At 39.8% G+C, this 20,149-nt stretch overlaps 1 protein-coding gene across 1 annotated transcript; it reads right to left on the bottom strand.

Annotated features, from left to right (window-relative positions):
- Positions 1 to 11,688: 11,688 nt before the first annotated feature.
- On the bottom strand, positions 11,689 to 12,199 carry LOC133771169 (small ribosomal subunit protein eS12). Its single transcript, XM_062206911.1, has one exon. The coding sequence runs from the start codon at positions 12,120 to 12,122 to the stop codon at positions 11,724 to 11,726; it is 399 nt and encodes a 132-aa protein (XP_062062895.1). The 5' UTR covers positions 12,123 to 12,199; the 3' UTR covers positions 11,689 to 11,723.
- Positions 12,200 to 20,149: the final 7,950 nt, after the last annotated feature.

Below are 20,149 nucleotides of genomic sequence, written 5' to 3'. Positions count from 1 at the left end.
GAATAGACTCCATATTTTGTATTTTCTTTTCTCCCTCCCTCATCCTGCAGATTATAAACTCCGTGAGGTCAGGGACTACATCTGTCACATTCTGCCTATACTCTAGAAGCCCAACATTGCACGAAGCACACAGTGTGAGAGTGCTAAATATCTAGTGCTTGCTTATCTCCCTTATTTGTTCCAAGTTCCAGTTCTAGCCCTATACCCAAGGATGTAGAATGAATGACCAGTTGTGAAAGACGACATTACTAACAGGGAGATCATTACTAAAAGAAAAGACAGCAATAGCTGAATTAAAAATGGTAAAAGACATGATTCATAGAAAACATAAATGGTCAACATACCATAAACACAGGGTATGTGTGATTGTGATAACAGGTGTGGCTGGAAAGGCAAGTTGCACCCAACTGGGCAAAGGTTCTGAAATCAATTTTAAAATTCAACCATCCTGTTCTCAACAGGACATAGATATTAATCTTTTAAAAATGCAAATCCGGGTCTGGCATTGACCTAGAGATTAAGACACCAGCTAAGACTCCCACATTCCACAAGAGAGTACCCAGATTTGATTCTCAGTTCATGATCCTAATCCCAATTTATTGCCAGTCCAAACTCTGGAATGTAAGAGGCAATGACTCAAGTAGTTGGGTGCCTGCCACCCATGTGAGAAACCTGGATTAAATTTGGAGCTCCTGGTTTCACCTCAGCCCAGTCTTGACAACTGTGGGTATTTGAGAAGTGGACCAGCTGTTGGGAACACACACTCTCTCTCTCTTCCCCCTATCTCTTTGGATTTCAAATTTTAAAAAGAAAAATCTGATCATGTCATTCCCTTGCCTTTTACACTGCAAACTCTTCTCTTTGTAGTTAGGACAGTTGAAAATCTCATAATAATCTTTAGGGTCCTGTCTTCTTCATTCATCATGTCTTCTGCCACTCTCCGCTTGCTCACATACCAGCCCCCTTGCTGTCCCAGGGCTATGCCAAATCCACCTGGTTCCATCATCCATGACAGTGCCTGGAAGGTGAAATATGTGATGGCCAAGTTTGCCTGATTGTATTAAGTAAGGGGCATAGGAAGTATGAACCGGATTAGGTGTGTGTTTCAGAAACACTGCTGATATGATGGAGGATGGCTTGAGAAACCAGGGGCAGAGAGAAGGAATGATGTTACATGAAATGACTAAGGTGAGAACCTTCCTAAGAGGATCCAGAGAGAGTTGGAGATGGAAGAGCATTATGCACTTGGTATTGAAAAGGAAGAAAAAAATGTGTAGGGTGTGCAAGCTGCAGGAATAAAGAAAAGAGGCATAATTATAGCTAATACTTAACAACATCTCCCAAGGCTTGACACCACCCCTTGATATCCTCACTATTACCATTCAAAGCAGGCACAGCACAGGCTACTGTCTCCATTTTACAAATGAGAAAACTGAGGCTCTGGAGAGGTAAACCAAGGTCACACAGCTTGTGAGTAGTGGATTTGGAGCTGCACTCTCAATGCCCAGTCTTGCCTGGCAAATGTTGCTGCATCATGACTTCCCCGCAGTAGACGCCATGCATGCACTGTTGCCGTGGATAAAATCATATCTTAGCGATAATGATCCAAATGAGTAAAGGAGAGTGGTGCACCTCCCCCAGCTCCTTCCTGAATATGAGAATGTCACATCCTTCCTTAAGAGAGTTAAATATCACAAGTCAGGGAGGAGACCATTTGCCGCCACATTAACAGTAAATGCCATTTGCTCCCAGTGATAGCTTCACATCTCACTTTTTCTTCCTACTCCCGTGGCTGAAATGGAGCAAGGACGAAGAGAAGGAAGAGATAAACAAGAGTGGAAAAGAGACAGGGAGTGATGCTTCTGTTCAAGTAGGCAATCAGATTGAGAGACCCAGATGTCCTCATGCCCCCACTGGAGCCAGCAAAGTCTTTATTACCAGCAGCTCAGCAGACCCAGTGGAAAAGTCTCTGGATGCATGGGCAAGAGAGGTAGAGTGAAGGACCTGAAATGTCTTAGGATTCTCCTGAACAGAATCACTCCCCACCCTCCAACTTGGCACACCCAAAGCTTGACAGCTTTTGTTTTACATACCATCTGCTTCCTAGAGTTCAGATAAGGCACAGTAACCATTTTAATATAGATCTTATACATAGCTGTCATATTGCTTTAGACTGGGATGAATAGGCAGAATGCAAGAGGGGCACCCAAACTTGCACATATCCTGGAACCTGAGAGCAAAGCATAATGGGAGGGCAGAGTGCAGAGGAGGGTTCCCATCTGGGTGGCTCCAGAAGGTACTAGATGAGCATCATCTACCTCTTCAGTTCCCTTACATGAAGTGCAAACCTCATAACTAGATGCTAACAGTGGTCCAAGAGCGGCTTGACTATGCAGAGAGAGAGAGTTTGCAGAGAAATAAAGTGAAGGGATGAAGTTCCATAGCCCAACCTCCTAGACAAGCAATCGGTCCTGATGGGAACAACCAATTATTTTCTTCTCCTTACTTCTTACCTTTTTTTGTCTTTGCTTTTTCTTCCTTCTCTCAATTTTTTCACCCTCATTCCTTTGTATTCTTTTCAATTTTTCTCCCAGTTCCCTGAAATGAAATCTATAGTTTTAGATATATTCATTGCTTTAAAAAGTAATTTGTTAGTGTATACATTCATCTCAGCAGTTAAGTCACAGTTTTAGATGTCCACATCCCATATAAGAGTCCCTGGGTTCAAGTCCTGGCTCTGCTTTCTGTCTAGCTTCCTGCTAATATGCACCTTTGGAGACAGAAGATAATGACTCAAGTAGTTGGATCCTGACAGCCACATGGGAGATGCAGGCTGAGGTCCAGATCCTGAATTTGGCTTGGCTCAGCCCCAGATGTTGCAGGCATTTGGAGAATGAACCAGCAGGTGAAAGCTCATTTTCTCTTTCTCTCTCTCTCTCTCTCTCTTTCTCTCTTTCTCTCTTTCTCTCTCTCTCTCAGATTTTCCTAAAAGGAAGAAGACTGGTAGTCAGATTTTTATTATTTTAATTAAAAATCTGAGAGAGAGTCTTGGCAAAGAAAATGTTTATTTTGACTGATAGCTCAGGATTGGGTAGCTCCATTTGTCTAGTATTTGGTAGAGGCTGGCCCTGGTGTAACCCATATGGAAGAACAGTCACTTGGTGTGCCAAGAAGAAGAGGGAGAAGCTAGGCTGTATTTGTCTTAATAAACAACCCTCTTGAGACAGCTACCATCTGAGGGCAAGCCCCCAGTGACCTAAAGATCTTCCAGAAATCCCATCTCTCAGATGCCATAGTTGAATCAAGTCTCCACCCTTAATCCATCAACCCTTAAATTTAAGACTTCAGAGTTTAAATATCTGCAGGAGTTTGGGGAGCCAAGTCCTTCTGAATCCATAACACCTGGGAAGTAGGTCTGGTTTTGATTTTGTTGGATGCAATCATTATTGTGAATGAGGAGGCAGGAGGCCTAAACTATGATAAAGTGATGGTGTTTTCTTTCTTTTCATTTGGGGCAACATGGATGAACCTAAAGGATAATGTATCAAGCAAAATAAGCCACCGATAGACAAATATTGCATGCAGAATCCGAAAAAAATGCTCTCCTGGAAGTAGATAGTAGAGGGGTAGCTGGTAGTTACTAGAGTTTGGAGAAGTAGGGGTAGGGAATGGAAGAATTGTTTGTCAAATAATATAAAATTATAGTTAGATGGGAGGAATAAACTCAAGAGTTCTGTGGTACAGCACAAGGACTATAGCTGAAAGAAATACAGTATGTTGTATTTTGAAAAATACTAAGAGATTGGATGTTAAGTGTTCTTACTGCAAAAATGATACTAGCGTGAGATAATTCATAAATTGGCAAGATCTAAATATTCCACATTGTATATATACTTTCAAAACATCAAGTTGAACACAATGATAGCTTTATCAATTTAAGGTGAATAGTTTTTAAAACTTAAATAGCAAATCACATAAAACATTCACTAGAATCTTCTAGGCCTCAGTTTCTCAGTCCATAAAATTGGATACATAATACATACCCTAAAGCATGATAATCAGGATTAAACCAGAAAATGTATTTATTTGTTTTTATTTGGTAAAAATTGTTCAATCAATGAAGACTAATATTACCATCCTCATTTGCATTACTCCCCCAAAGAACTGAGCAAGTATTATTAGTTTGGCTTCAATGAGACTTCTCTAGCTCCCAGAGCTATACAAAAGACAAGACACATGCCAGTGGTGAGTTGCTCAATTTTGTGGATTTTTAAGGAAGAGTTCAAGACTACTGCACAGGGATATTGCTAAGAGGGTAGGCTACATGATTTCCCTACTCCCTTGAGAATCTGAGTATTCTGCTTCCATACCTCTAATCCCACTGGACTGTAAAAATCTCTTGGTATTAGGATATTTCTTCAGTCAGAGCTGACATGAGACTCAGAATCAGATTCCTTGCAGAGAATTTGAAGGTGGAAAGGAAGGGAGGATGGGTCAGAGTAAGGGTATCAGTTTTGGAACCTGTAAGTCTAGCCCTTCACAAAATTTTGGCTCTCAGTTCACTCAGGTGGGTAAAATTTTCTAAAATATTTACAGGTCACAGGAACCTGCTGCTCCTGAACCAATTAGACTTAATTTGAAGAATTAAGAGAGCAAAGCATAACAGATTTTCTGAAGAAGCTCATTAACAATTGCCACCCCTCCTCAATTCTACAGATGTTTCTAACATTGATGCCATAGAAGAAAATGCAGGTGCATTAAACTAGATGGGAACATAAATCATTCTTCTTTTAAAGATTTATTTATTTATTTGAAATTCAGATTTACACAGAAGGAGAAGGGGCAGAGAGAGAGAGAGAGAGAGAGGAGAGAGAGAGGTCTTCCATCCACGGGCTCACTCCCCAATTTTCTGCAATGGCTGGAGCTGTGCCAACCCAAAGCCAGGAGCCAGGAGCTTCTTCCAGGTCTCCCAGGCAGATGCAGGGGTCCAAGGACTTGGGCCATCTTCTACTGCTTTCCCAGACCATAGCAGAGAGCTGGATCGGAAGTGGAGCAGCTGGGACTCGAACTGGTGCCCATATGGGATGCCGGCACTGAAGACGGCGGCTTAATCCACTATGCCACAGCGCCAGCCCCACAAATCACTCTTCATCCTTGGAAGAGCAAGACACTGACAACCCTAGCCACCTCTAGGTTTATCACCCAACATGTGAAAGCCTTCAAGAAAGCATTGAGAATGACACCACCCTCCCATTGTGTAATACTAACATTTGAGAAGCCTTAGAAGTCTCTAGTCCAAGTAACCACTCAAACTTAGGGAAGAGTCCCCTCCAGAAAGACCCTGAACATCAGAATTGAGCACCGGCAGGGGTAAGGGACTCCCTCCTTCTGCCCAGGAAACCCACATCATGCTCTAGTCATTGAAAATAGTTCATGAGACACACTCTCCTGATCTCTATGTTCACCATCAAAGAACACTTTGCCTGGTGTTGGCCCTCAGTTTGATGCTCTCTTCTGGCTTCTTTTCTCAAGTTCTCAGGTTCTTCAAGTGTAGTTCATCATACATCAATATCACTCAACATCTGGCCCTATGTGCCACCAGCCACTCATGAACACATTCCTTTCAGTCTATAGGTCTCCTAAAGTACAGTGCCCAAACAAGAGATAATTCTTCAGATGTCACCTGGTGATTATAGAATGTAGCTAAGCTAGTTCCTCCATTCTGGACACTATAAATTATACTTTGAATAATAGATACCTATTCAGAGCATCATTCTGTGCCAGGAATATGATAACATCTTTAAACCTTATTGGAACCCTATGAGGTAAGTATTATCCCCATATTACATATGCAGAAACCAAGGCTGGAATAAATAATTCTCCCAGGATGACACAACTATTAAAGGCAGGACTTGAATGTAAGATTCTGTGGCTTTTAACCAGTATTCTACTCTGCCTGCAATCAGCTGTCACATCATTGTCATTTTATGATATTTATAATATTTTAAATTTTATACAAAGTGTTCTCAAATAAAAGTCTAGTCCTCTGAAGTTGGTTCAGGCCACATGAGAAGTCCTAAGGTCAGGTTCACTCCACCTGATACCATATTTTTTTTTCCATTTCATTCCTATACATTTTTTGTATTCTATATTAACTGCCATGTATCAGAGGAAGCAGGATATTTGCCTTTTTGAAACTGGCTTATTTCACTAAGCATAATGGTTTCTAGTTGCATCCATTTAGTTGCTAGAGGATGTCATTCTTTTTTATGGCTGAATATTATTCCATAAAATATATTTTTCAAATACTATTCCATAATATATATATATATTTCAAATTGTGAATAAAGGGAAGATTTATATGCATCCTTATACATTTTAGTCGAATTGTTTTCTCTAATTATTCCATCCACTGAGATAATTTTGAGTTTTTATTTTTTCACCCAGTGTATCTGCAATGACTAATATATCCAATCAGCATGCCTTCTAAATCTTTATCCAAATCATACATACATGTATTGGTAAGTACTAGCCTAAGGATGGAATCCAGTTTTTTTAAATATTTATTTATTTTTATTTGAATGGCAGAGAGAGAGAGAGAGAGAGAGAGAGATAGGTCTTCCATCCACTGGTTCATTCCCCAGATGCCACAATGGCCAGAACTGCACTGATCTGAAGCCAGGATCCTGGAGCTTCTGGTCTCCCACACAGGTGCAGGGGCCCAAGGACAAGGACTTGGGCCATCTTATACTGCTTTTCCAGGCCATAGAAGAGAGCTGGATTGGAAGTGAAGCAGCTGGGACTCGAACCGGTGCCCACATGGGATGTTGGCACAGCAGCCGGTGGCTTTACCCACTACAACGCAGTGCTGGCCCCCAAGGAACCCAATATTTTACTCTAGTAAGTGACTCTGATAGTTTGGCCCCTAACTAGGGCTGATTATCCCAACCCAATGGCTTCGAAGCCAACATGAGTTCAGAATCGGTTAGAGATCATTGTGGTTACTATATATTTCCATGTCCATTTCAATCAGAATTTCCAAAAAATGCATATAATGATATACCTCTTCCAGAGATTCCAGTTGTCTTTAAGATTCAATAATTACTGATGTGGTACATGTTTTTCTAATTTCTCTAAAAGGGCACAGGGAAAACTTGACCAAGTCATTTGATGAAATAGAGACAATCACACTTAGGATCCACCTACCCAATACACCTACATTAGGAAAGCATTAGATTACCTTAATATGTATAGATGTATGTAAAATTCAGCATTAATTGCTAATACTTTAAGGAGTTAATTTTTTTAATTCACCAAAGAGAATTATAACACAAGGGTGCTGCAAAAATGTTCATGGAAATGTAAAATTAAAGCATTAAGTGCATTTTCCATGAGCTTTTTGATATCCTTTCATATGATTAATTGATATTAATGACTAGTTTCATATTTCCTGGTACTGTACCAATGTTACCACCGAAAAAAAGAGAAACCTGGGAAATCTAAGGGACGTTCTCAAGGTCATGCAATGAGTCAGTGGCAGAGTCTCCAGTGGACACCATATTTCCTGATTTGAGATTATTGCTCGTCTATGCATCCTGCTGTGTCTTGAATTTATACTTGACTTTGAAATACATTGTGGTTTTGTTTGATTTACTACATATCAGAAGGCCTTCCTTATTCAATTTTGCTTTTGCTGATATAAAAATGAATTTGCATTCACAGAACATATGCCAACTAATGGCAGAATGAATGAGAGAAAAGAAAGGAATTGTTTCAACCATATTCCAAAGGATACCATATCAGACCCAAATTTAAATATTTTCAAAGAAAATCCACAAAATTAAGCTCAGAAACTTGAGAGGAAAATGGAAATTGATCTTGATAGAGTATGTTGCTTGGTGACTTTGGGTAAATTGATACACTTAAGCATTCAGATTGTGGGGGTGTTGAAAATCTCATTTGCAGAAGGAATCTCACTATGCATAGTGTGTTCCTAATAAGATGAAAGATTATTTTGTTCATTTGTTTATATCTAAAAGTTAATTATTATGTCATTAAAAAAAGAAGTAAAACAGAAAATCATATTCCAAGGACATAATGTTAAAACTGAGATCCATTTACACTGCTAAGAGACTCATAAAAATATTCCAAAATATACATTTTATTGATTAATAATAACTATTGTTAATAATAATGAGGTCACACTAAGTGGCCATTAAATCTTTGCTATGTATTGGACACTAAGCAACATCTTTTCACACACCATCATATTTAGTCTTTCAACACAATTAGCAAACAGACATGAGTCCTGCCTCACAGACAGAGGAAGGAATCTCAAATGACATATAAGGTGTCATTTGAAACTACAGTTATTTTGACTTGAGATGGAACTGAAAAATATATTAGAGGAATAACTAAGTTGAATTATCAAGAAATAATGAAATATTAATATTATATCAATCCCTGTGTTTTCTAAATTTAGGAGTGTAATACATAGTTGTCTGCTACTAGAATATTTGTGTTTCATTTTTCTCATCTCTGAAATTACCAATGCCATTAATTGCTAAGAAATTATTATTTTTAAAAGTATACAGTTTAAAAGGTCAGTAAAGTGTAAGCAAAAGCAACATTTTCCAATATGGCACAAGAATCACTTGAATGATTTCACCTCTGTGAAACATGTTCTTATTTTGAATTCCAGCATTCTGTATATGCAACTGGAAAATTACTTGGAAATTCTTCGTTGTGTCAGCATATCTTGGCATGCAACAGCATTTACTTTTTACAAGCTGAAAAAAAAAATGGCATTCCACTCTTTTTGGCACATTTGTTTCTATTATGCAGCACCACTAACCATTATAAGAACTGGGTGGCCAGCATGTATTCAATACCTGCCTGCTAAGTTTTAAGCATTTACCAGGTAGTAATGCCTTCCATCCTCATCACAGTCCTACAGGGAAAGGCATCAGTCTCCTATTTTGACAGGAAAAAAAGGCAAGTGTAGTTCAGAAAGGCTAAAAATCTTGTCCAAGGTCACACAACTGGTGAGTAGCAAGATCATGATTTAAAGTCCATAGCTCAGGCTCATTCATCTACTGCAAGCTTCCTCCCGAAGGTAAGCTCAAAGCACAGAAAAACCATGCGGTGTGTTTAAGGCCACTCAACAAGTCCATGGTGGTTTAAAGTTGAAAGCCACATTTGAATCTGTCTGGATTGGGACTCTGCAATATTGATACTGCTTTTTCATAGGAGGCCTACGTGAATTTTAATTGAAATGATGATTCCTGTGCTCATTCCTGTTTGAAATACAAATACTGCAGGGGAGAGCATCAATAACACAGGTCTTTTCCAGATCCTTTCTAAAAGTGAATTTTTTGGTCCACCTCTGGGAACATATATGCGGGGAACAATGAGTATGATATTCAATGTATAGTTCTCTGGGGAACTAATTTAGGGAAGGGTTGGGAAAATGCCCAGAAGGTCTGCAAATAAATCAGGGAGCATCTGTGTAGTCAGAGTCCCAGTTATTGAAGCTAACAAGCCCACCCTTTGTGCTCCCTCACTCCCTGCTTGTTTCCAACAAGACATGCTAAGCTGAACAGAGAAGAGACAGCAGAAAAGAATAGCCAACAAGTAAAGGCAGGGGAGAAAATACTCCTTCCAGCAAGTCCAGTCTGCCCACTTCTGTTACACTGGGAGCTCCTGCATTCTCACTGCTTCCTCCCTACTCCTAGTACATGGCACGTTAAACATGCCTTCCTCCATACTGTCCCTGCCTTGGTCACAATGTCTTCAATCACTTCTCTACACCAAAGTAACAGCCAGCATAACTCCCTCTAAAACTCAAATCTAAGTCTTTTCTCTCTTATTGAAAACCTCTTCACTCCTCATCATCTTAGGGTAAACCCTGACTGAGCCTTCCACATGGTACTTTGGAAACTTCATGTCTGGCCCCTGATTATTTATCCACTGTATCTTCCCTCCAGAAGTCTGGTTCTTCTATTAGGACTGGAATTCGGTGATTGAGGGAAAGGTATGCCAAAATACTCAGCCATCACAATAAACAACATGGTAATTCAATATATTAAAAAAATCACAGTCCATGCAAGCAAATCCATATGAGCAAAATATCACAACTTTACACAACCACAGAAACATAACATACCAAGGCTTGAGGAAGAGTGAAAAATCAGTAATACTGACTTAGTTTTATTAAACTTTTTGATACCTTGTCCATCACAAGTTTTTCAGTAATTCTTGATATTAAAAATATTAACATTAGGGGCCAACATATGATTCAGTGGGTTAAGCTGCTGTGTACAGTGCTGGCATCCCATATGGGCGTCAGTTCAAGTCCTGGCTGCTCCACTTCCAATCCAATTCCCTGCTAATGTCCCTGGGAAAACAGCAGAGGATGTCCAAGTTCTTGGGCCCTGAACCCACATGGGAAACTGGAAGAAGCTCCTGGCAACTAACATCGGCCTGGCTCAGCTCTTGCCATTGCAACCATTTGGAAAATAAGTCAGCAGATGGAAGATCTCTCTCTCTCTCTCTCTCTCTCTCTCTCTCTCTCTCAATCTGCTTTTCAAATAATAAATAAATCTTTAAAAATATTAATATTAAAAAGCAGCCCCATTTCTACTGTTGTATCTAAAATATGACTGTATCATATTATTAAGAACATAAAAAAGCAAGCAAAAGTAGGGATTTTTTTGACCAAAAGAGAAAGCTTGAATTTGGAGGAGGAGAATGGAATAACTTGGGCAGTCATAGCTTTCTGTTCTGGAAACAAAGAGCTCTCCTGGAGAGGACAATGAGAGAGATCAGTAGTTGGATTTTTCCATAATTTCCCATCATTACATGCCAGGATTATAGCAGTCTTACAGATTTCTGTTACTGACCCTTATAGCACATGTGAGGAAACTGAAGTGACAGGTAAAGGTGGAACTGAAGCAAGAATTAAAGTAGGCTCTCCTGAATATTCATTTAATCATTTTATTGGTTTATTCATTCAACCATCAGATATTGAGACTAAATATAGGGCTGAATTTCAGAGAAGTAATAAGTAATTTTTAGTGTTAGTATATCCTAAATATTACAAAGGAAACATGTATACTAAAAAAATTGCTATTCTTTTTGTTGGTCTTTATCTGAAATTCAAGTTTAATCATGCATTCTTTTTTTCTAAGTCATTTATTTAATTGAGAGACAGAGACACACACGACCAGAGACAGAGACAAGACGGAAAGATTAACAGGCAGACAGACAAGCAGAAAGAGCTTCCATTCACTGGCTCACTCTTCAAACGCATGCAACAGCTATGGCTGGGTGAAGCTGAAGCCAGAAGCTTGGAAGTCAATCCACATCTCCCAGGTGGGTGGTTCAGACCCAACTGAGTCATCATCTGCTATCCTCCCAGAGTTTACATTAGCAGGAAGCTGGGATTGGGAGCAGATTTGGAACTGAAATACAGGCACTCCAGATTGGGACATTAAGTCTCCCAATTGGCATCTTAACTGCCAAGTCACACACTCACCTCCATTCTGTATTTTTGCTCATGGAATCTGACAACCTTACTAAAAGGATAACACATAACTAGTACTTTATTAGAAGATGAGGACATTTTAGAAAATAAAGTACACCCAGTTGTCATACTCATGGAATTTACAGAAATGTTTATAATAGAGATTTTCTATTTTTTTATGAGCCAAATTTTTATTTGTTCATTTCTTGCATTTGAAGTATTCTTCGATGACATCCTTGGCCTGAGATTCTTTGCCGTAGTCCTTAACCACTACGCAACTGCAACCAACCACTTTGCGGGGTTTCCCTTCTCGGTCAATTTTACAGAGGCCTACCCATTCCCCAAGTTTCTTGTTGTCATCAACCTTAATGAGGTTGATCTGGTGCTCAGCACACAGGGCCTCCACCAGCTTGACATACATGGGCTCATCGCAGTTAGATGCAAGCACACAAAGATGGGCTTGGCGCTTGTCTAAGGCTTTGGCAGCTTCACGAATTCCACGTGCTAGGCCATCATGGATGAGGGCGGTCTTCAGCACCTCTTGTAAAGCAGTATTCACGTCCATTACACCTCCAGCAGCAATGCCTTCCTCGGCCATGGTGGTGGGTTACCGGTGAAGCCGAATCTTGAACGCACCCGGGCCTCCGCCTCCGCGCGTCTCGGTGGCGGCAGGGAAAGAGCATAATAGAGATTTTCTAAATAATACTTTGTGATAATTTCATATAAATGAGAAGTATGAGAAAATATAGTAAGATCTCACTTGATCTGAGATATTAGTGTACCCTTTCTTGGCTTATGAATAATTGATGTGAGAGCTGAAGGTTAGGTCAGACTTAATTTGGTAAATATAAAGGAAAGATAGAAGATCAATGTGCATGAAATAGTCCAGCAGTAGGAAGAGTTATGGCCCACTGGAGGAATGAGAGGAAAGCATTGTAGCTGGACCTCAGAGAAGGAGGAGGACAAGCGTGACAAAATACTGGATACACAGTCAGGAGTCAGGGCAGAGTCTCATTGCTGTGTAGAATGTTGGGCTTTGTTCTGTAGAAGTGGAAAGTCATTGAGTGGTTTTAGGATATGGATTAAGATGACTACAACTGAGTCATCTGAAGATTTATCCATTAGTGGTAGAGAGTTTAAGACACAGGAGGAACCAGAAGAGCTGTTAGAGGAGCCCCAGCAGTAATGCAGTTGAAAATGATACTGACCTGGTGCAAGGTGATGCCCAAGGAAATTTGAATGCAATGTCTTCCCCAGTACCTTGACTGTCAGGTGAGAGATGACATTAGTGATCATGGAAACGAAAAGAGGATAGATGCGAGAAACTCCGTAAAAGTAAAGCTGACAGGACTAGTTCAGTAAGTGCCTCTTGATTGACTGAGTAGAAATTAATGTCTGATGCCTTCTGTGGAGAGGAAAAAAAGCACACATTATGCAACTGTTTAAAAATTGTTCCTTTATGTTCTCCTGGTTCTTTTAATGTCAGCAAATGTCATCTCTTCTGATTGTATGCATGTAACATGACATGCAATTAATCCTGCAGGTAGCAGCATGTGTAATTAAGCATATATGCATGGTGACTTGTAATTAAGCACGCATTTATTGTGATGTGCACATTGGTGGATTCTCCCTGGTGTGTGCAATTATGCATGTGTCAAATGACATGAAATCACAACTTATTCTGTGAACAGGCTGAGATCGTTGCTATCTTGACCTATTAATTGGTATTAACCTACGTCTTTTTGAGAAACATCTTTGATGATTGAACCCACTTTATTCAGAGGCATGAGCTTAAGAAACATCTATGGATTCCAAAAAATAAAGAGCTCTTTTCTTTTTCTTTCAATATATTTGTAATTGTTATACATTAATCATCTGAAAGAAGATACTGGTGCAGTTTCTAAACCACACTCTACGTGTACTAAAATGTCCTTATGGAGTCAACAGGATTACATAGATTCCCCGAAGCCCTTGCCATCAAAAAGGCAGCCTGGTATGAATATGAAAGAACGTGTACTGTATGCTTGGGGATACCCAGAATGAGCTTTAGCTATCTTGTCTACCACTGGAGCGTGATTTACTTACCTAGAACGAGTTTTTGAAGTCAAAATGAACTAAGCCTAAGCCGCACAACACCATCTATTAACTTCATTGGACAAATTACTTGGCAGTTTTCTCACTTGTGAAATAAGAATAATAATGACAGTATCTTGGACAACCTTGTTCCAGGGATCAAGTGAAACTGTATCAGAAGGCTTAGCATGAAGTAACATTCAATACTTATTAGCTATGTACACTTTGTATTTTGTTATTCATCCTTCATCATGATTCTACAACACAGATATTAGCATTCCATATTATAGATGAAAATGCTGTGGTTCATCAGAGAAGTTAATAGTGGCACATGGCTATTAAGAAAGGGAGAATTGCAGATGTAGCTCTGCTATGTTCTAAAGTCCATAAATGTTATAGAGTGTACTTCTTTCTATTGGCTACAGTAGTACCTGCTTTCATGTACTTAGGATTTATAGCATTGTATCTCAGTGCCACACTCAACTCATCAGGAAAAAGGAACATAAACATTAAACATAGAAGTATTAGAACCAAAGATAACTAAGTAAGTGTTTCAGATCCATTAACTGTCACTAACATGATTTTAACAAGCTATCTTTCCTCTCTGAGCTTCAATTTCTTCATCTGTAAGGTGGGTCTATTAGTACCTTACTCATAGTGTTGCTGGTATGATTAAATGTAAATTTATATACAATAGTACCCACACAACCTGGCCCATAACATGGATTCAGGGAACTGCTTTTGGAATTCTTTCATTTTCCTTCCTCATCTATGTAGTTCTTCAGCATCTAACATCTTCCCATGGCTCCAAGTAGCATCTTCTGATCAAATACATGTTGAATTGAATGAGAAATTTTACTAAAGACCATCATGTCTAGCTCCAGACTCTTTGAACAATGGAATGAAGTTCTAAACAAAGAAGGCCCATTGCTGTTGCTGCTCCTGCTGCTGCTGCGTCAGCCTGTTGGGCAGGAGTTGGACAGAAGAGGAAAGATCTCCCCAGGGACCAAGTTTCCTGGCTCGCCCAGCTCTAGCCTGTCTCTTTCATCCTAACCTTGTGATTCCACTACAAAGCTACCAGCATCAGACAAACATTGTCTGTCTCACATACTCGGTTATCATGTTAGCAGCGAGACACAGGGCGTCAGAGTGACAGGGGGCTGTCACGAGGCTGAAATGTTTTCTGTCTGCACAGAAGAAAGGTTTTGCTGGAAATGGGGAGGGAAGGGATGCTGGCGCCTGATAGAGCTTGGCAGCTGATTTTATTTCTTTGTCAGAAATGATCTTCACTCCTATGCTAAAGGATGGAACTAGGGAGAGGAAGGAAGTTTCAACATCCCACCCACATGGCAACACCAGACTCACTGAGACTGATGAGAACAGGAGCCAATGAGAAGCACATGGGCTCCAGCCAAGTCCCCTTATCCATCAATTCATAATATCATGCCTCACTTTTCTGGGGCACCTGGTAAGCCTTACACTTGTCCATGATTCTCACCCACTGATCAGAAAATTAACAAAGAAAGTTCTACTTCTGATTGTAGTTGGCATCTAGAACTGTTCTCTTTTAGTTGCTTATCTGCCAACATTTTATTCCAAGAACATGTGTCTTCTGAGCCTGCCCTTTGATATCTTGATGTCCCTAGCTGTGACATTTGACACTGTCCACCTAAGAGTTGTCCTGGCATTTGTATTCTTGGACATTTTAAATCAGATGTGTTAACTATTTAATGTGTCCAGTGTCTTAGCATCACACAGAGTTAACTATCAAAATTTCATGGATAAATTCATTTTGGCACACACAAAAAACAGAAATTCGTGCACAGTTTTTCACAGTATGTATTTTCCATGAAATAATTTTAAAATATATTTTGTTTCTTCTTCTATTATTTATTTTGTAAATTTTATTAACATGTAATATTTTTACATATTTATGGGATATAGTGTAAAACATCCATACAGCAAAAATTGACAGACTCAAGTAATTAGCATTTCCATTTTTTTGTCTTTTCCTTATGTTTGGAGCCTCTGAGCTCTTCTCTTTTATACAGAATATATACCTTATCATAAATTACAGTATCTGCTTTGTATAGTGGAATGCTAGAACTTATTGCATCTAGCTAATTGTGTTTTGGTACCCATTATCCATCCTCCTTTTACTCCTTGCATATTTAAAAAAAATGCATGGATTTCAAAAAATCTTCAACAAAATAAATTTATTTTAAATTAAATTTTCATGAGCTTTTTAAAGTACCCCTTTTGGAAGGGAAGTTGCTCTTATGACATAGCCTAAAACTTCAATTGGCTTCATTTCCTGATGAGTAGTGTCACTGCTTTGAAAGATGAAGTATATTTGAGTCTATGCTCCCTCTCTAACATTTCTTAATTTGTAGGGCAAATTAGGACTCTAGTCCTCCTAGTCCAAGAACATATTTGTATAAATAGCCAAAGACTGTTCTGCAGACACTTTTTAGATTCAGTGGTATAAGGGACACTTAACATTTATTATTGTAAACTCTGTATACTAATACTTCTTATGAAAGATGCTGGGCTTGGAAAACCCAACATGTTCAGATACAATTCGCTCTCCATTTTTATCACTTTCATTATGAACATAGCTAAATCTTCAGAATCACACTTTCTAGATAAATTGTCTTGACTTTGGGACCCTAAGATTCATCTGGTCAATTCTTAAGAAATACAGATGGAAACACATCATTTTTATCTTTACCTAGTAGTTATTTAATTTGAATTAGCATCTTAAATATTTGTGCATGCAGATAACATTGCTATCAATGTCTGAGGCTTACATACACAATTTATGTAGAAGTCAGAGTTAGATGAGATGACAATTTTTGGAAAGCATATTCAGATTCCAAAACTGTTAGATGAATATATTCAACAAATAGATACTAATTTTCTACAGGGAAACAAACTATGCTAGATACCGTGATCTAACATGAACAAGGCACTGCCGCGTCTCTGAGAAGCCTCCAATTTAATGAACAGTAAGACAAGTAAACATATCCTGACACACTATGATAAGTGCCAGGTTAGGAGTAAACACACCTGGGACATTGAAAAAGGGGAACTGGTGCTTGAAAGACAAGTGTAAGGTAAGTAATGGGGTAGAAAGACACTCTGAGGTGAGGGGATAGCAGGTGCAAAGGCAAGGAGTTGTGATTAAATATGACATGGACAATAGGAGCTGCATGGGAGTCAGTTTTGTTGGAGCAATGGTACAGAGAAGAATGACTAACAAATGGAGCACAATGATTTTGAGTGTAGATTCTAGAATTAACCAGCATGAACTCTGCTGCTTACTAGTTGAGGCCTTTTGTAAGTTTCTTAACTCTTCTCAGGTCAGGGCCCTCATACATATAATATGGATCATAATAGTACTTTCATTAAAGGTTGCTATAAGCATTCAATGAGTTATATATTTAATGGTTAAAATACTGCTTGACAATGAGTAATGGCTGAATAAAATGGTGGCTAAACTCAGTGGAGAGAAAAGAAGGGTGTGATTGGAAGTATTGATAGTCAAAATTGGTAGAGCTCAGATTCCAAGGGACTGTGTCAGTTATACTAAGAAATAAGACTGAGGGAGTGGTGTTGCGGCACAGCATGTCACACCACTACTGGAGATACCAGTATCCCTTATCAGAGTGCTGGTTTTTGTCCTGGCTGCTCTGCTCCCAACAAACTTCTTGCTAATGCGCTTTGGAAAACAGTGAAATATGACCCAAGTGGTTGGATCCCTACCACCCACATGCGAGATGCAGATAGAGTACCATGCTCCTGAATTTGGCCTGACCCAGCACGAGCAGACATACAAAAATCTCTCTCTCTCCGTTCAGCCTTTCAAATAAAAAATAAAATAAAAAATATAAGAAAACAAAAGATGGGGCCAGCACTGTGGCACAGCAGGTTAACGCCCTGGCCTGAAGCGCCGGCATACCATATGGGCGCCGGTTGGAGTCCCGGCTGCTCCACTTCTGATCCAGCTCTCTGCTATGGCCTGGGAAAGCAGTAGAAGATGGGCCAAGTCCTTGGGCACCTGCATCCACTTGGGAGACCCAGAAGAAGCTCCTGGCTCCTGGCTTCAGATCGGTACAGTTCCAGCTGTTACAGCCATCTGTATGGAATGGAAGACCTCTCCCTTTCTGCCTTTCCTCTCTCAATGTAACTCTGACTTTCAAATAAATAAATAAATCTTCAAAAAAAAAGAAGAAAAATAAATAAAACTCAAACTCATGCTCACAAAGAGCTTGCCATTCAGAATGGAAAAAGCAGTAACAGATCCAGATAAATGATTTAATGTAGAAAGAATAAGTAGTGATGTGGAAGCTCAGAGAAAAGCTCAAGCTCAGTTTGGGAAACGAAGACCTTGTAGAGGAGATGAGGGTGCAGCAAAGCTCTGCAGAAGTTGATCCAGCTTTGGTATGAGGTGTAGTTTGGAAGAGACAGCAAGTTGTGGTGGGAGGAAGATACCATTTCAAGAATATGGTGTAGGCAGAAGCTGTCTCCATCAGGTCAGGACAGGAAGAACTGCATGTTTTTACCCACAAGTTCTAGATAATTGGGAAGTAAATGGAGAAAATCCTCCATGTCCCTAAGTGTTAAGAATCATGTTTTTGTCATTATGTCCTAGCTATGCAGGTACTTCAATAAGCACTTCCATACACTTTTTTTTTTTTTTTGACAGGCAGAGTGGACAGCGAGAGAGAGAGAGAGAGAGAGACAGAGAGAAAGGTCTTCCTTTTTCTGTTGGTTCACTCCCCAGTGGCCGCTGCAGCCAGCGCACCGCACTGATCCGAAGCCAGGAGCCAGGTGCTTCCTCCTGGTCTCCCATGCGAGTGCAGGGCCCAAGGATCCTCCACTGCACTCCCGGGCCACAGCAGAGTTGGACTGGAAGAGGAGCAACCAGGACAGAATCCAGCGCCCCGACCAGGACTAGAACCCGGGGTGCCGGCGCCGCAGATGGAGGATTAGCCTATTGAGCTGTGGCGCCGGCCCTCCATGCACTTTCTAATTTCATCCTCACCATTCCATGAAAGATATGATCATTCTTGTTTACAGAGGTGGCTCTGAGGTCAAGCAGTATGCCCAAGGTCATGAAGGTAAGCAGTGGAATAAAACTCTGAACCCACGTCATCAGACTTGGGTGTTTGGACATATAACCATTTATTTTCAGATAGTCTGACTTTAGACATGATGTTTCTCTGAGATTATTTTTCCCAGAAGAGGAAGGAGTGATTGTTCCAGATAAAAGCCCAAGGGGAGTCCATAAAATGAAGGAGTTCTTTTAAAGCCCAAGTCCAGTCGAGTGAGGCCAGGAGATGGAATAATTCTCAGTGTACTAGTGTGTTTGCGTGGTTGCATATACATGTGAATGCATATACACATGTGAGTGCATGCACACGTGATTTACCAGGATCATGCACCCCTTTCCATTGGTTGATTTATATGATAAATATACAGAAACTGGTGGTAGGTGAGTAGACAGACAGACTGCTATGAATGCAGATGCACCAATTAAAGGGGGAAATAAAGCCATCCCGGTCACCCTGGTGGTTGACTCTAATAAAACAGCTCTATTGGAATAATGCAGTGCCTGGGAGATGGGGTGTAATATGGTTAAATGCTTTTACAGTTCCCTATTAAAGTAAGTGGATGGAAATTCATAAAATATTGATAGCATTTGAAATGTGTTCATTCACTGCTCTGCCCAGAATCTTGAGTGGTGGCAGGGCAGCTGGCCCAGGAAAACACAGTGTGCCCAGACCAGCACAACTCTACAGTGCCCAAGTATCTGGATATCATCTAGCCAACAATTCTGTAACAAGAGAACTGTGGAGAGGCAAGTGGCAGCACAGGGAAGGAAGGACTCTACCTTTTCTGATTTCTTTGCCTAGAAAAGAAAGCATAAACAAAGGAGGTATGTGGATAATAGCATGAAGAAAGGTCTTATGCAAAACTATAAACCCAAAGTCAACATATTTCCTAACAATTGCAGTGTTCCCCATCCCTCTCCAGCCGTGAGGGAAGAATGAGTGCTTGACCTTACATCTCAGCCACTGGCTACAACTGATGTTCCCAGAAATGAATTCCTGGCCACCTGAGGACAATCACAATTTCTTCCTGGAAAATCATAAACAGTACTCTGAAAAGCAATCCCTCCCTGTTTCTAAAGCAAGATGGCCAGTAAGATGACACATAACATAGGGACAAAACTGCCCAAGAGGGTAAAAGCTTCACAAAGAAAAAGCAGACCTAAGAGGGAAACAGGCCTTGTATTTTCAAGTCCCCAGTTTTGTTATTCAGAGGAGCATTGGAAAAGTCTTCAATAGCAAAAACAAACAAACAAACAAATAAATAAATAAATAAATAGAAATTTAAAAGTCTGAATTTTGCCTAAATATTTCTCACTTCTAAAAAATCTTACATTGAAACCCATTGCATTTTATATCCTTCATATATTAGCCAAAAAAGTGATTATAACTAATATTTATAGAAAAAGTAATTATACTATTATAGAAAATAGTAATT

The sequence above is a fragment of the Lepus europaeus genome, chromosome 12 (assembly GCF_033115175.1).
Source record: "Lepus europaeus isolate LE1 chromosome 12, mLepTim1.pri, whole genome shotgun sequence".
In the NCBI taxonomy this organism is placed as follows: domain Eukaryota; kingdom Metazoa; phylum Chordata; class Mammalia; order Lagomorpha; family Leporidae; genus Lepus; species Lepus europaeus.
Note: the sequence above shows the minus strand (reverse complement) of the source record. Positions and strands in the feature narration are given on the sequence as shown.

Bases quoted from the DNA above. Each gene is read 5' to 3' on its own strand.
- LOC133771169 (XM_062206911.1), bottom strand. From the start codon at position 12,122: ATGGCCGAGGAAGGCATTGCTGCTGGAGGTGTAATGGACGTGAATACT.